The following is a 17,566-nucleotide window of genomic DNA, read 5'->3' as shown; positions in this document are numbered from 1 at the left end:
CGCGGGACTGGGAAGAGAAGAACACTGCGGAGCGTCTAACGGCACGCGGGACTGGGAAGAGAAGATCACTGAGGTCTAACGGCACGCAGGACTGGGAAGAGAAGAACACTGCAGAGCCGTCTAACGGCACGCAGGACTGGGAAGAGAAGATCACTGCGGTCTAACGGCACGCAGGACTGGGAAGAGAAGAACACCGCGGAGCCATCTAACGGCATGCAGGACTGGGAAGAGAAGAACACTGCGGAGCCGTCTAACGGCACGCAGGACTGGGAAGAGAAGATCACTGCGGAGCCGTCTAACGGCACGCAGGACTGGGAAGAGAAGAACACTGCGGAGCCGTCTAACGGCACGCAGGACTGGGAAGAGAAGAACACTGCGGAGCCGTCTAACGGCACGCAGGACTGGGAAGAGAAGATCACTGCGGAGCCGTCTAACGGCACGCGGGACTGGGAAGAGAAGATCACTGCGGAGCCATCTAACGGCACGCGGGACTGGGAAGAGAAGAACACTGCGGAGCCGTCTAACGGCACGCGGGACTGGGAAGAGAAGAACACTGCGGAGCCGTCTAACGGCACGCAGGACTGGGAAGAGAAGATCACTGCGGAGCCGTCTAACGGCACGCGGGACTGGGAAGAGAAGATCACTGCGGAGCCGTCTAACGGCACGCGGGACTGGGAAGAGAAGATCACTGCGGAGCCGTCTAACGGCATGCAGGACTGGGAAGAGAAGATCACTGCGGAGCCGTCTAACGGCACGCGGGACTGGGAAGAGAAGAACACCGCGGAGCCGTCTAACGGCACGCGGGACTGGGAAGAGAAGAACACTGCGGTTTAACGGCACGCAGGACTGGGAAGAGAAGAACACTGCGGAGCCGTCTAACGGCACGCGGGACTGGGAAGAGAACAACACCGCGGAGCCATCTAATGGCACGCAGGACTGGGAAGAGAAGAACACTGCGGAGCCGTCTAACGGCACGCGGGACTGGGAAGAGAAGAACACTGAGGTCTAACGGCACGCAGGACTGGGAAGAGAAGAACACTGCAGAGCCGTCTAACGGCACGCAGGACTGGGAAGAGAAGATCACTGCGGAGCCGTCTAATGGCACGCAGGACTGGGAAGAGAAGATCACTGCGGAGCCGTCTAATGGCACGCGGGACTGGGAAGAGAAGAACACTGCGGAGCCGTCTAACGGCACGCAGGACTGGGAAGAGAAGAACACTGCGGAGCCGTCTAACGGCACGCAGGACTGGGAAGAGAAGATCACTGCGGTCTAACGGCACGCAGGACTGGGAAGAGAAGAACACCGCGGAGCCATCTAACGGCACGCAGGACTGGGAAGAGAAGATCACTGAGGTCTAACGGCACGCAGGACTGGGAAGAGAAGAACACCGCGGAGCCATCTAACGGCACGCAGGACTGGGAAGAGAAGAACACTGCGGAGCCGTCTAACGGCACGCAGGACTGGGAAGAGAAGAACACTGCGGAGCCGTCTAACGGCACGCAGGACTGGGAAGAGAAGAACACTGCGGAGCCGTCTAACGGCACGCAGGACTGGGAAGAGAAGATCACTGCGGTCTAACGGCACGCAGGACTGGGAAGAGAAGAACACTGCGGAGCCATCTAACGGCACGCAGGACTGGGAAGAGAAGAACACTGCGGAGCCGTCTAACGGCACGCAGGACTGGGAAGAGAAGAACACTGAGGTCTAACGGCACGCAGGACTGGGAAGAGAAGAACACTGCAGAGCCGTCTAACGGCACGCAGGACTGGGAAGAGAAGATCACTGCGGAGCCGTCTAATGGCACGCGGGACTGGGAAGAGAAGAACACTGCGGAGCCGTCTAACGGCACGCAGGACTGGGAAGAGAAGATCACTGAGGTCTAACGGCACGCAGGACTGGGAAGAGAAGAACACCGCGGAGCCATCTAACGGCACGCAGGACTGGGAAGAGAAGAACACTGCGGAGCCGTCTAACGGCACGCAGGACTGGGAAGAGAAGAACACTGCGGAGCCGTCTAACGGCACGCAGGACTGGGAAGAGAAGAACACCGCGGAGCCGTCTAACGGCATGTGGGACTGGGAAGGGAAGATCTGATCCCCAGGCTGCCCCTGTACTACGTGCACTGCCCAGAGGGGAATGGCCGCCCTGATAGGTTCCTGACACGGGATCGCCCCTACTATAGCCCCTCGCCACCGCCGCGATCACACAGGATAATAAAAGCTGCGGATCACAAAGTCCACTCTGACAGTAAAGGATTAGGGGGGGGAATATTTTTGTGATGTTACAAAAGTAATTGATGCTAAAATAAAATCAATATACATGCCAAGGATCAATAGGTCTATAGCAGGCATGCTCAACCTGCGGCCCTCCAGCTGTTAACCCTAACTACAACTCCCAGCATGCCTGACAGCCTACAGCTATCAGACTACAGCAGGGCATTGTGGGAGTTGTAGTTTTACAACAGCTGGAGGGTCGCAGGTTGAGAATGCCTGCTCTATAATAAGGCACAGCAACTCCAAATATAGGGGCCCCTATCCCTTTACAAATGTCCCAACGCAGTCGGCCTTGTTCACATTCCTGGCTCATCAGGGCAAACACGGAGAAAAAATAAACTACGAGCTCCTTTCTGATGTACAACGAAGCCGTCACACCGCCGAATACTGCCGACTGCTGCCTCGTCTCTGGTCAGACGAACCTCACAACCTCCATTTACTTTGTAGGGGTGCCGCCCAAATACAAACTGACTGAACGGCCTAGATACATATAGATAGTACTGGACCGAGTAATAGCCGTGGTAATATCCGTGGTAATAGCCTTTTATATGCATTTTTTATACGTTTTAATGGCGGTCTGTGATAATATTGCACCTTTCACCACTATTTGCTGAATGAAGCCTTCTGACCGGAGAATAGTCAGAACTGAGAGACTAATCAGAGCAAAGTAAGAAACAGCTTTCAGGCAACCCCCTAATGAAGGGACAAGGGACCCACAGACCCCAAACAGCAGCCTGCAGAGTCCGAGAGAAACCTACTGCATGCAAGACATACAATCCTCCACGTACATCACAGCTAATATACAGGGAGACTCTGCATAAAATCCACATCACTGTGTGCACACATTACTGATCCTGCATTATACTCCAGAGCTGCACTCACTATTCTGCTGGTGCAGTCACTGTCTACATACATTACTTATCCTGTACTGATGCTGAGTTACATCCTGTATTATACTCCAGAGCTGCACTCACTATTCTGCTGGTGCAGTCACTGTGTACATACATTACTGATCCTGAGTTACATCCTGTATTATACTCCAGAGCTGCACTCACTATTCTGCTGGTGCAGTCACTGTCTACATACATTACTTATCCTGTACTGATGCTGAGTTACATCCTGTATTATACTCCAGAGCTGCACTCACTATTCTGCTGGTGCAGTCACTGTGCACATACATTACTTATCCTGTACTGATCCTGAGTTACATCCTGTATTATACTCCAGAGCTGCACTCACTATTCTGCTGGTGCAGTCACTGTGTACATACATTACTTATCCTGTACTGATCCTGAGTTACATCCTGTATTATACTCCAGAGCTGCACTCACTATTCTGCTGGTGCAGTCACTGTGTACATACATTACTTATCCTGTACTGATCCTGAGTTACATCCTGTATTATACTCCAGAGCTGCACTCACTATTCTGCTGGTGCAGTCACTGTGTACATACATTACTGATCCTGAGTTACATCCTGTATTATACTCCAGAGCTGCAATCACTATTCTGCTGGTGCAGTCACTGGGTACATACATTACTTATCCTGTACTGATCCTGAGTTACATCCTGTATTATACTCCAGAGCTGCACTCACTATTCTGCTGGTGCAGTCACTGTGTACATACATTACTTATCCTGTACTGATCCTGAGTTACATCCTGCATTATACTCCAGAGCTGCACTCACTATTCTGCTGGTGCAGTCACTGTGTACATACATTACTTATCCTGTACTGATCCTGAGTTACATCCTGTATTATACTCCAGAGCTGCACTCACTATTCTGCCGGTGCAGTCACTGTGTACATACATTACTTATCCTGTACTGATCCTGAGTTACATCCTGTATTATACTCCAGAGCTGCACTCACTATACTGCTGGGGCAGTCACTGTGTACATACATTACTTATCCTGTCCTGATCCTGAGTTACATCCTGTATTATACTCCAGAGCTGCACTCACTGTTCTGCTGGTGCAGTCACTGTGTACATACATTACTTATCCTGTACTGATCCTGAGTTACATCTTGTATTATACTCCAGAGCTGCACTCACTATTCTGCTGGTGCAGTCACTGTGTACATACATTACTTATCCTGTACTGATCCTGAGTTACATCCTGTATTATACTCCAGAGCTGCACTCACTATTCTGCTGGTGCAGTCACTGTGTACATACATTACTTATCCTGTCCTGATCCTGAGTTACATCCTGTATTATACTCCAGAGCTGCACTCACTGTTCTGCTGGTGCAGTCACTGTGTACATACATTACTTATCCTGTACTGATCCTGAGTTACATCTTGTATTATACTCCAGAGCTGCACTCACTATTCTGCTGGTGCAGTCACTGTGTACATACATTACTTATCCTGTATTATACTCCAGAGCTGCACTCACTATTCTGCTGGTGCAGTCACTGTGTACATACATTACTTATCCTGTACTGATCCTGAGTTACATCTTGTATTATACTCCAGAGCTGCACTCACTATTCTGCTGGTGCAGTCACTGTGTACATACATTACTTATCCTGTACTGATCCTGAGTTACATCCTGTATTATACTCCAGAGCTGCACTCACTGTTCTGCTGGTGCAGTCACTGTGTACATACATTACTTATCCTGCACTGATCCTGAGTTACATCCTGTATTATACTCCAGAGCTGCACTCACTATTCTGCTGGTGCAGTCACTGTGTACATACATTACTTATCCTGTACTGATCCTGAGTTACATCCTGTATTATACTCCAGAGCTGCACTCACTATTCTGCTGGTGCAGTCACTGTGTACATACATTACTTATCCTGTACTGATCCTGAGTTACATCTTGTATTATACTCCAGAGCTGCACTCACTATTCTGCTGGTGCAGTCACTGTGTACATACATTACTTATCCTGTACTGATCCTGAGTTACATCCTGTATTATACTCCAGAGCTGCACTCACTATTCTGCTGGTGCAGTCACTGTGTACATACATTACTTATCCTGTACTGATCCTGAGTTACATCCTGTATTATACTCCAGATCTGCACTCACTATTCTGCTGGTGCAGTCACTGTGTACATACATTACTGATCCTGTATTATACTCCAGAGCTGCACTCACTATTCTGCTGGTGCAGTCACTGTGTACATACATTACTTATCCTGTACTGATCCTGAGTTACATCCTGTATTATACTCCAGAGCTGCACTCACTATTCTGCTGGTGCAGTCACTGTGTACATACATTACTTATCCTGTATTATACTCCAGAGCTGCACTCACTATTCCCTTCTTGTGTTGCCGGAGCATACCTGCCTGGTATCAGCACTTTATTTAGTCAGTTGTGAGATGACGGCACTACGCTGGCGATCTAACACGGAAGCGCCTGTGTATTATTAGGAGATTACGGAACGTTTGTGGATAAAACGACTGACAACCAAGGAGACGGGAACGAGGACCCCCTCACTACACAATTCCAGGTCGCCCTTCAGTACCTCGACTGACCATGGAGAAGCAGGGATTTCGAGGCAGGCAGGTCCCAGCGTTCTGCAGCAGCGCTCTGGAGACCTCCAGGACCTTTCAGCTGTTACATTCCTGCGGTGGGAATAAGGGGCTGGAGCAGCGGTGACAAAGCCGTCGTCTGCTATTCACCATCTTGTCTAAGTGTTCCTGGAGTCCTCGAAGGCAAACGGCACGCTCCACCAGCTCCACCGCACGGGCACGGCTATATTTAGACGCTGACGGAGCTATTATTAGCTTGTTCTATTAATAGCCGCGCTGCTGAACGGCCTGCAGGACGGATCCTGTGTGATCTGCAGGGATGGAATGCAGAGCGAGCAAGACGGGACCTGCCAGAGTGCAACGCGCCCTGCCACCGGCTGAGAGCGGGCAAACAGAGACCAGATGGGAGCGGGGCGACGTGCGGGGAGAGGGCAAGCGAGGTGGGACGCGGGAGACACTGACATGACACAGGCTGACTGATGTGAGAGCCAGGAATGACGTGACGAGAGACAGTAGAGATCAGGACTCGTGCACACAGCCGCAGCGCTCCCGTGGCCTGCATATGGCGGGTCCACGATACACGGCAGCGTTCACTCATCCTGATGTATATCCGGTGCTGCTCTACATTGCTCCAGATTCTCAGCACTCTCTGCAGTGTGGGATACGTCATCTTTACACCACGCTGCGTACAATCATGTGAGGCGGGAAACACGGACTCCCCTGAATTATAGGGGTCTGACAACCAACAGTATTGTGAATGCAGCTCTGGAGCCACATTTACAAGCAGATATGAACGGGATGAGCCGTCAGTCGCACGTCCTCCTTCAGCACTGGCCTCCATCACTCTCAGACAGGACCGCACACTTCCATGCCACTCCCTGCTGTTCCAGTGTCTGCACATGCCATCTAGTTGAGGTGGAGCGCGGCGGCTCCGCTCCTGCACAGACGTGGCCCCCATGAATTCGGCAGCCCCCCTGCGCACTGACCAGCGGTCACTCACCTCGGTAGAAGCGGAGACTTTGCTCTGGTTTTCTCCTTCTCCTTGTCTTTTTCTTTCTGCCGCTCTTTTTCGTCCCTTTTGCTTCGATCTCTCTCCCATTCATCCTTCCGTTTCTGTCGGTCCTTCTCTCGCTCCCGCTCTCTGTCGCGCTCTCTTTCTCGTTGACGACGCTCTCTGTCTCTGTCCCTCTCACGGTCCCTTTCTTTGTCTCGCTGTCTGTCTCTGTCCCTATCGCGGTCACGCTCCCGTTCTCTGTCCTAAGAAAAGAGAAAGAAGATAATAATAAAAAAGTACGAAACCGCACACAATGGAAAGAGCAACTATTCAGAAAGGGGGAAGTGGCGGGGGTAGAAAGGGGGGGCGCGGCGAGGGGAGACAGGGGGGGGGGCGCGGCGAGGGGAGACAGGGGGGGGCGCGGCGAGGGGAGACAGGGGGGGCGCGGCGAGGGAGACAGGGGGGGGGGGGGGCGCGGCGAGGGGAGAGGCGCGGCGAGGGGAGACAGGGGGGGGGGGGGCGCGGCGAGGGGAGACAGGGGGGGGGGGGCGCGGCGAGGGGAGACAGGGGGGGGCGCGGCGAGGGGAGACAGGGGGGGGGGGGCGCGGCGAGGGGAGACAGGGGGGGGCGCGGCGAGGGGAGACAGGGGGGGGCGCGGCGAGGGGAGACAGGGGGGGGGGCGCGGCGAGGGGAGACAGGGGGGGGGGCGCGGCGAGGGGAGACCGGGGGGGGGGGCGCGGCGAGGGGAGACGGGGGGGGCGCGGCGAGGGGAGAGGCGCGGCGAGGGGAGACAGGGGGGGGGCGCGGCGAGGGGAGAGGCGCGGCGAGGGGAGACAGGGGTGGGGGCGCGGCGAGGGGAGAGGGGCGGCGAGGGGAGACGGGGGGGGGGCGAGGGGAGACGGGGGGGGGGGGCGAGGGGAGACGGGGGGGGGGCGAGGGAGACGGGGGGGGCGCGGCGAGGGGAGACAGGGGGGGGCGCGGCGAGGGGAGACAGGGGGGGGGCGCGGCGAGGGGAGACAGGGGGGGGGGCGCGGCGAGGGGAGACAGGGGGGGGGGCGCGGCGAGGGGAGACAGGGGGGGGGCGCGGCGAGGGGAGACAGGGGGGGGGCGCGGCGAGGGGAGACAGGGGGGGGCGCGGCGAGGGGAGAGGCGCGCGAGGGGAGACGGGGGGGCGCGGCGAGGGGAGAGGCGCGGCGAGGGAGACAGGGGGGGGCGCGGCGAGGGGAGAGGCGCGGCGAGGGGAGAAGGGGGGGGGGCGAGGGGAGACGGGGGGGGGCGCGGCGAGGGGAGACGGGGGGGGGAGCGGCAGAGGGGAGAAGGGGGGGGCGCGGCGAGGGGAGACGGGGGGGCGCGGCGAGGGGAGACGGGGGGGGGCGCGGCGAAGGGGAGACGGGGGGGGGCGAGGCGAGGGGAGACGGGGGGGGGGCGGCGCGGCGAGGGGAGACGGGGGGGGGGGGGCGCGGCGAGGGGAGACGGGGGGGGGGGGCGCGGCGAGGGGAGACAGGGGGGGGGCGCGGCGAGGGAGACAGGGGGGGGCGCGGCGAGGGGAGACAGGGGGGGGCGCGGGAGGGGAAGGGGGGGGGGCGCGGCGAGGGGAGGACAGGGGGGGGGGGCCGCGGCCCGAGGGGAAACAGGGGGGTTGGGCGCGGCCGAGGGGAGACAGGGGGGGGGCGCGGCCGAGGGGAGACAGGGGGGGGGGCGCGGCGAGGGGAGACAGGGGGGGGGGCGCGGCGAGGGGAGACAGGGGGGCGAGGGAGACAGGTGGGGGCGCGGCGAGGGGAGACAGGGGGGGGGTGTGGCGAGGGGAGACAGGGGGGGGTGTGGCGAGGGGAGACAGGGGGGGCGACGGCGAGGGGAGACATGGTGGGGGCGCGGCGAGGGGAGACAGGGGGGCGCGGCGAGGGGAGACAGGGGGGGCGCGGCGAGGGGAGACAGGGGGGGCGCGGCGAGGGAAGACAGGGGGGGCGCGGGCGAGGGAAGACAGGGGGGGGCGCGGCGAGGGAAGACAGGGGGTGGCGCGGCGAGGGAAGACAGGGGGGGGCGCGGCGAGGGAAGACAGGGGGGGGCGCGGCGAGGGAAGAAAGGGGGGCGCGGCGAGGGAAGAAAGGGGGGCGCGGCGAGGGAAGAAAGGGGGGCGCGGCGAGGGAAGAAAGGGGGGCGCGGCGAGGGAAGAAGGGGGGGCGCGGCGATGGGAAGAAGGGGGGGCGCGGCGAGGGAAGAAGGGGGGGGCGCGGCGAGGGAAGAAGGGGGGGCGCGGCGAGGGAAGAAAAGGGGGGCGCGGCGAGGGAAGAAAAGGGGGGGCGCGGCGAGGGAAGAAAGGGGGGCGCGGCGAGGGAAGAAGGGGGGGCGCGGCGAGGGGAGAAAGGGGGGCGCGGCGAGGGGAGAAAGGGGGGCGCGGCGAGGGGAGAAAGAGGGGCTCAGACGGCCAGAGGATACCAAAGACTGGCATAAAGCGTCGATCTACGATAAACCTTCCACATTGTTCAATACTGGCATTCAGCTGCAATCATAATTCTCCACGTTCAGAGGTGAGATCTCCAAACATCATATGCAAGTTTCAGTGTCTGCAAAGGGCTTTATTTAGAGAAGTGTCCTCGTTATGTCAAGTAGCTTTTGGTAATATGGGGTCCATAAAACAAATGGTACCCCACAGAATAGTGAGTGCAGCTCTGGAGTATAATACAGTATGTAACTCAGGATCAGTACAGGATAAGTAATGTATGTACACAGTGACTGCACCAGCAGAATAGTGAGTGCAGCTCTGGAGTATAATACAGGATGCAACTCAGGATCAGTACAGGATAAGAAATGTATGTACACTGTGACTGCACCAGCAGAATAGTGAGTGCAGCTCTGGAGTATAATACAGGATGTAACTCAGGATCAGTACAGGATAAGTAATGTATGTACACAGTGACTGCACCAACAGAATAGTGAGTGCAGCTCTGGAGTATAATACAGGATGTAACTCAGGATCAGTACAGGATCAGTAATGTATGTACACAGTGACTGCACCAGCAGAATAGTGAGTGCAGCTCTGCAGTATAATACAGGATGTAACTCAGGATCAGTACAGGATCAGTAATGTATGTACACAGTGACTGCACCAGCAGAATAGTGAGTGCAGCTCTGGAGTATAATACAGGATGTAACTCAGGATCAGTACAGGATAAGTAATGTATGTACACAGTGACTGCACCAGCAGAATAGTGAGTGCAGCTCTGCAGTATAATACAGGATGTAACTCAGGATCAGTACAGGATAAGTAATGTATGTACACAGTGACTGCACCAGCAGAATAGTGAGTGCAGCTCTGAAGTATAATACAGGATGTAACTCAGGATCAGTACAGGATAAGTAATGTATGTACACAGTGACTGCACCAGCAGAATAGTGAGTGCAGCTCTGGAGTATAATACAGGATGTAACTCAGGATCAGTACAGGATAAGTAATGTATGTACACAGTGACTGCACCAGCAGTATAGTGAGTGCAGCTCTGGAGTATAATACAGGATGTAACTCAGGATCAGTACAGGATAAGTAATGTATGTACACAGTGACTGCACCAGCAGAATAGTGAGTGCAGCTCTGGAGTATAATACAGGATGTAACTCAGGATCAGTGCAGGATAAGTAATGTATGTACACAGTGACTGCACCAGCAGAATAGTGAGTGCAGCTCTGGAGTATAATACAGGATGTAACTCAGGATCAGTACAGGATAAGTAATGTATGTACACAGTGACTGCATCAGCAGAATAGTGAGTGCAGCTCTGGAGTATAATACAGGATGTAACTCAGGATCAGTACAGGATAAGTAATGTATGTACACAGTGACTGCACCAGCAGAATAGTGAGTGCAGCTGTGGAGTATAATACAGGATGTAACTCAGGAACAGTACAGGATAAGTAATGTATGTACTCAGTGACTGCACCAGCAGAATAGTGAGTGCAGCTCTGGAGTATAATACAGGATGTAACTCAGGATCAGTACAGGATAAGTAGTGTATGTACACAGTGACTGCACCAGCAGAATAGTGAGTGCAGCTCTGGAGTATAATACAGTATGTAACTCAGGATCAGTACAGGATCAGTAATGTATGTACACAGTGACTGCACCAGCAGAATAGTGAGTGCAGCTCTGGAGTATAATACAGGATGTAACTCAGGATCAGTACAGGATAAGTAATGTATGTACACAGTGACTGCACCAGCAGAATAGTGAGTGCAGCTCTGGAGTATAATACAGGATGTAACTCAGGATCAGTACAGGATCAGTAATGTATGTACACAGTGACTGCACCAGCAGAATAGTGAGTGCAGCTCTGGAGTATAATACAGGATGTAACTCAGGATCAGTACAGTATAAGTAATGTATGTACACAGTGACTGCACCAGGAGAATAGTGAGTGCAGCTCTGGAGTATAATACGGGATGTAACTCACGATCAGTACAGGATAAGTAATGTATGTACACAGTGACTGCACCAGCAGAATAGTGAGTGCTGCTCTGGAGAATAGTACAGGATGTAACTCAGGATCAGTACAGGATAAGTAATGTATGTACACAGTGACTGCACCAGCAGAATAGTGAGTGCAGCTCTGGAGTATAATACAGGATGTAACTCAGGATCAGTACAGGATAAGTAATGTATGTGCACAGTGACTGCACCAGCAGAATAGTGAGTGCAGCTCTGGAGTATAATACGGGATGTAACTCATGATCAGTACAGGATAAATAATGTATGTACACAGTGACTGCACCAGCAGAATAGTGAGTGCAGCTCTGGAGTATAATACAGGATGTAACTCACGATCAGTACAGGATAAATAATGTATGTACACAGTGACTGCACCAGCAGAATAGGGAGTGCAGCTCTGGAGTATAATACAGGATGTAACTCAGGATCAGTACAGGATAAGTAATGTATGTACACAGTGACTGCACCAGCAGAATAGTGAGCGCAGCTCTGGAGTATAATACAGGATATAACTCAGGATCAGTACAGGATAAGTAATGTATGTACACAGTGACTGCATCAGCAGAATAGTGAGTGCAGCTCTGGAGTAAATACATGCCATACCAATCTTATGGCTAATCACTGTATATATAATGATGTGTAAAAGGTGGGCTAAGGGCACTTTCACACTAGCGTTATTCTTCTCCAGTATTGAAATCCGATAAAGGGTCTCAATACCAGAAAAAACTGCTTCCGTTTTGTCCTAATGCATTCTCAATAGAAAGCAATCCGTTCAGGATGCATCAGGATGTCTTCCATTCCGTCTCTTGTACGGTATTTGACTGGACAAAATACCGCAGCTTGCTGCAGTATTTTTTCCGGACAGAATCCTGGAATAATACCGCACTTGCCGGATACAGCATTTATTTCCATACAGATGTATTAATGCCGGATCCGGTACCAAGTAACATAGTACATAAGGGCAAAAAAAGCCCTCCGTCCATCCAGTTCGGCCCGTCATCCTGCAAGTTGATCCAGAGGAAGGCAAAAAAAAACGGAGGTAGAAGCAGATTTTCCCCACTCAAGGGAATAAAAAGGGTTCGGGTTAAGTGTTCTGGAAATTGCCGCTTCGCTGGATCCGGATTTTACGGTCTGCATCGGGATATAGGAGGAATGGGTTTCTCTTTTGATCTTTGAATTTTTTAAATACCGGATCAGTTATTCCAGATGATACCGGATACGGTATTTCACCCGATCAGTCTAACGGATCCGGAAAAAAGGATATCAGTCTGCATACTGTTTGCCGGATCCGCTAGTGTGAAAGTAGCCTTAGATTTGAACCCAAAAATAACTGCATGAACGCGAGTAGTGGGCACGTACTCTATAGCGGTATGGCTCCGTCTCTGTGTACTGTACACGGAAGTTTTCATACTGCCCTCCGCGCCAGTATCTCTCCATTTCAAGGTCATGGTAAGGATCAGCAAATGGATCGGGCCTAAGAAATAGAGAAAACATCTACAGTGAGACCACGGAAGCCCACGTCTCAGGCGTCACGTCATACACATCAAATCAGCATCATGTTGGTTCCTCTTAGGGCTCATGCACACAAACGTTTTTTGTCTGCATCCGATCCGCATTTTTTGCAGGTCAAATGCGGACCCATTCACCTCAATGGGGCCACAAAAGATGTGGACGGCACTCCGTGGGCTGGCCGAATCCGTATGTCCATTCCGTGGCATCTGCAAGTATATAGAACATGTCCTACTCTTGTCCATATTATGGATGAGGATAGGACAGTTCCATTATGGGACGGATGTTCGGTTCTGCAAAATGTGGTAGGCACATGGCCGGATGCACAAGTTGTGGACAGCAAAACAGGCAACGGTCATGTGCATGAGCCCCTAAAGTGACATCCCAGGATCTACACTGATGGTCTATACTCAGGATAGTCCGTCAGGGGCAGATGCCCGCACCCCTGGCAATCAGCTGTTTTACAGCAGCGCTGGGGTCCAGTACTGAGACTGTTAGACTCATCCACTAGATGATTAGGGGAATGCTGAGCCAGTTGGCTGGCGGGGGTGAAGGGTGCTGAACCCCCGCTGATCAGAATCTGAGGGCCTACCATGGGGATGGACCATCAATAATAAAATCCTGGAGCCCTGTAAGAAACGGTGGGGCAGACTCCTGGCACCCCCGCCGATCAGCGCTGCTTTCTCTGCTCTGTTTACCTGCTCGCTGCAGAAAGTATGGCGTCCCCGTTCACTTCTATAGACGGCTCTATAGTAACCACTTCAACAGACGGTGCCGTCCCATAGAAGTGAATGGGGACGCCATACTTGTAATTACACTGCTCCGACGAGAGGTAAACCGAGCAGAGACAGAGCGCTGCTTTCTCTTCAAACAGCTCTGGGGGGGGGGGGGGGGGGGGGGGGGGGTGCCAGGTGTCAGACCCCCCCATTCTGATATTGATAGGTCATCAACAGTATAAGGCAGCACATAGAATGGGGCCCATGGCCGTGCAAACTGCAGACCCAATGCAGAAACAAGGGTCAGCCTGAAAGCTTTGCCTTGGATTTTCCTACATGTCCTCAGACCACATCGAGAGCCTTACGTATCGGGCTATCCTCCTCTAAGCTTCATTATGCCTTATAGATGGCTTCTGGTCGAGCACAGACACATTTTCCTTTCTGTTGAATTTTTAAAGAATTAGAAAACTAACTAACGTGCATGCCTCTATATGAAATGCGAGGAAGATGGCGCATGCGCCAGAATGGGAGCACTACTGCTGATGGAACCCGCCGGCCTACGGAAAGTTTCACGCTCTCCAGTATTTATTCACCGACATGCTCAGGTTCATAAAACCGTAACCGGATTAAAGACACAACAACAAATACAGAAGCCGCTATAAAAGGCTTTCCAGAGCGTCTACAGCCTCCTCGCGCCCGCGCAGCGTTTATCATGGAAAACTACCAAAGAGCCATAAAGCATTTTACGGCGCAGCACGTGGCTGTGGTAGGCGCTGCGGTGCCCACAAGTAAACACACGTGGCTAGCTTTGGGTATACTGCATCTGCCTTACCGTGCAGCCGCACTCCAAGTACAAGCTCTGAATGATCAGGAGCCATGATACTGCAGCCGGCGGCTCACTGTACCTCTGTACCTCACATTAACCCCTTCCCGACCTATGACGTGTATACTCGTCATAAAACACTGCTAGTTAGTGCTCCATGACGAGTATATTCGTCATGGCATTAAACTGTCACCATGTCTGCAGACATGGTGACAGCGCTGAGTGCCGGCTGTTACACACAGCCAGGCACCCAGTGCCAATGCCGAGGGGGGTCCTGTGACCCCCCCCCTATCGGCGATTGCTTCAAACCGCAGGTCAATTCAGACCTGCGGTTTTTTAGCGCTTTATGCCGTTTCTGATCCCTGCGGTCCCTGACCGCAGGGATCAGAAACTTTAAAATTACCCAAATCACGTTTTTTTACCCCCCCCTGCACCCCTGAATAGTATTATGTGGGCGGGTGGTGCAGGGGGAGGGTTGCGGGCGGTGCGGGCCGTGCGGGAGGCGGGCGGTGCGGCAGGCGGGATCGCGATCCCCCGCCCGCCTCCCCTTCAATAATCGTTGGTGTACAGTGGGTATACCAGGGTGCCAGCACATTGCTGGCACCCTGGTATAAACGGCTGACATCGTTGATGCGATGTCAGCCGTTTAACCCTTTCCATACAGCGGTCCGTACGGACCGCTGTATGGAAAAGGTTAACAGTAAGAGAGAGCTCCCTCCCTCTCCGATCGGGGGGCTGCTGTGCCTTTGCAGCCCCCGATGGGAGAGGGAGAGAGCCCCCAGAGAGCCCCCCGCCAGCCCCGTCCTCACCCTTCCCCGTCTGCGCAGTTGTGACAGACGGGGAAGGTTCCCATGGCAACAGGATGCCTTCTCAGGCATCCTGCTGTCCATGGTACTGAACAGATCTATGCTGAAAGCATAGGTCTGTTCAGGCAAACTGTAAGTAAAATACAGTGCAGTACTGTATAGTATATTGTACTGTACTGTATTATACAGACATCAGACCCACTGGATCTTCAAGAACCAAGTGGGTCTGGGTCAAAAAAAATGTTAAAAAAAGTGAAAAAAGTAAAAGATAAAAAAAAACATTTATCACTGAATAAAAATAAAATAAATAAAAAACGCTACACATATTAGGTATCGCCGCGTCCGTAACGACCTGATCTATAAAACAATCATGTTAATTTCCCCGCACGGTGAACGCCATAAAAATAAAAAAATAAAAACTATGAGGAAATAGAAATTTTGCCCACCTTACTTCCCAAAAAAGATAATAAAAGTGATCAAAAAAGTCACATGTACGCCAAAATAGTGCCAATCCAACCGTCACCTCATCCCGCAAAAAATGAGCCCCTACATGAGACAATCGCCTAAAAACTGAAAAAACTATGGCTCTCAGACTATGGAGACACTAAAACATGATTTTTTTTTGTTTCAAAAATGATATTATTGTGTAAAACCTAGATAAATTAAAAAAAGGTAGACATATTAGGTATTGCCACGTCCGTAAGAACCTGCTCTATAAAAATACCACATGACCTAACCCCTCAGGTGAACACTGTAAAAAAAATTAAATAAAAACGGTGTCAAAAAAGCCATTTTTTTGTTACCTTACATCACAAAAAGTGTAATAGCAAGCGATCAAAAAGTCATATGCACCCCAAAATAGTACCAATCTAACCGTCATCTCATCCCGCAAAAATGATACCCAACCTGAGACAATCGACTAAAAACTGAAAAAACTATGGCTCTCAGACTATAGAGACACTAAAACATGATTTTTTTTGTTTCAAAAATGATTTTATTGTGTAAAACCTAGATAAATTAAAAAAGGTAGACATATTAGGTATTGCCACGTCCGTAGGAACTTGCTCTATAACAATAGCACATAATCGTACCTGTCAGATGAACGTTGCAAATAATAAAAAATAAAAACAGTGCCAAAACACCTATTTTTTGGGAAATTTTCGATTTTAATCAATTTTTTCCCGTAACAAAGCAAGGGTTAACAGCCAAATAAAACTCAATATTTATTGGCCTGATTCTGTAGTTTATATAAATGCCCCATATGTGGTCGTAAACTGCTGTATGGCCACACGGCAGGGCACAGAAGGAAAGGAATGCCATATGGTTTTTGGAAGGCAGTTTTTGCTGGACTGGTATTTTTGACACCATGTCCCATTTGAAGCCCCCTGATGCACCCCTAGAGTAGAAACTCCAAAAAGTGACCCCATTTTGGAAACTACACCCCTCAAGATATTCAAAACTGATTTTACAAACTGTGTTAACCCTTTAAGTGTTCCACAAGAGTTAGTGGCAAATGGAGATGAAATTTCAGAATTTCTATTTTTTGTTACTTTGCCTCACAAAAAGTGTAATATAGAGCAACCAAAAATCATATATACCCTAAAATAGTACCAACAAAACTGCCACCTTATCCCATAGTTTCCAAAATGGGGTCACTCTTTTGGAGTTTCTAACCTAGGGGTGCATCAGGGGGGCTTCAAATGGGACATAGTGCCCAAAAAAACTGTCTAGCAAAATCTGCCTTCCAAAAACCATATGGCATCCCTTTCCTTCTGCGCCCTGCCGTGTGCCCATACAGCGGTTTGCGACCACATATGGGGTGTTTCTGTAAACTACAGAATCAGGGCCATAAATAATGAGTTTTGTTTGGCTGTTAAACTTTGCTTTGTAACTGGAAAAAAAAAAGTAAAATGGAAAATTTGCCCAAAAATTGAAATTCTGAAATTTCATCTCTATTTGCCAATAACTCTTGTGGAACACCTAAAGGGTTAACAACGTTTGTAAAATCAGTTTTGAATACCTTGAGGGGTGTAGTTTCTTAGATAGGGTCACTTTTATGTAGTTTCTACTCTAGGGGTGCATCAGGGGGCTTCAAATGGGACATGGTGTCAAAAAAACTGTCCAGCAAAATCTGGCTTCCAAAAACCATACGGCGCACCTTTCACTCTACGCCCCGCTGTGTGGCCGTACAGTAGTTTACGGCCACATATGGGGTGTTTCTGTAAACGGCAGAGTCAGGGCAATAAAGATGCAGTCTTGTTTGGCTGTTAACCCTTGCTTTGTTAGTGGAAAAAATGGGTTAAAATGGAAAATTAGGCAAAAAAATGAAATTCTCAAATTTTATCTCTATTTGCCAATAACTCTTGTGCAACACCTAAAGGGTTAACGAAGTTTGTAAAATCAGTTTTGAATACCTTGAGGGGTGTAGTTTCTTAGATGGGGTCACTTTTATAGAGTTTCTACTCTAGGG

The 17,566-nt window shown here is 51.6% G+C and overlaps 1 protein-coding gene across 1 annotated transcript in view; it reads right to left on the bottom strand.

The window, feature by feature from the left end:
• LOC122920502 (zinc finger CCCH domain-containing protein 18-like) overlaps window positions 1-17,566 on the bottom strand; it is a 76,068-nt gene that overhangs the window by 22,753 nt on the left and 35,749 nt on the right. Inside the window, 2 exon segments of the mRNA XM_044270039.1 lie at window positions 6,769-7,025; window positions 12,602-12,716. Of these exon segments, the coding sequence (XP_044125974.1) occupies window positions 6,769-7,025; window positions 12,602-12,716 (372 nt within the window).

Source organism: Bufo gargarizans, chromosome 10 (assembly GCF_014858855.1).
Source record: "Bufo gargarizans isolate SCDJY-AF-19 chromosome 10, ASM1485885v1, whole genome shotgun sequence".
Taxonomy (NCBI): domain Eukaryota; kingdom Metazoa; phylum Chordata; class Amphibia; order Anura; family Bufonidae; genus Bufo; species Bufo gargarizans.
Note: the sequence above shows the minus strand (reverse complement) of the source record. Positions and strands in the feature narration are given on the sequence as shown.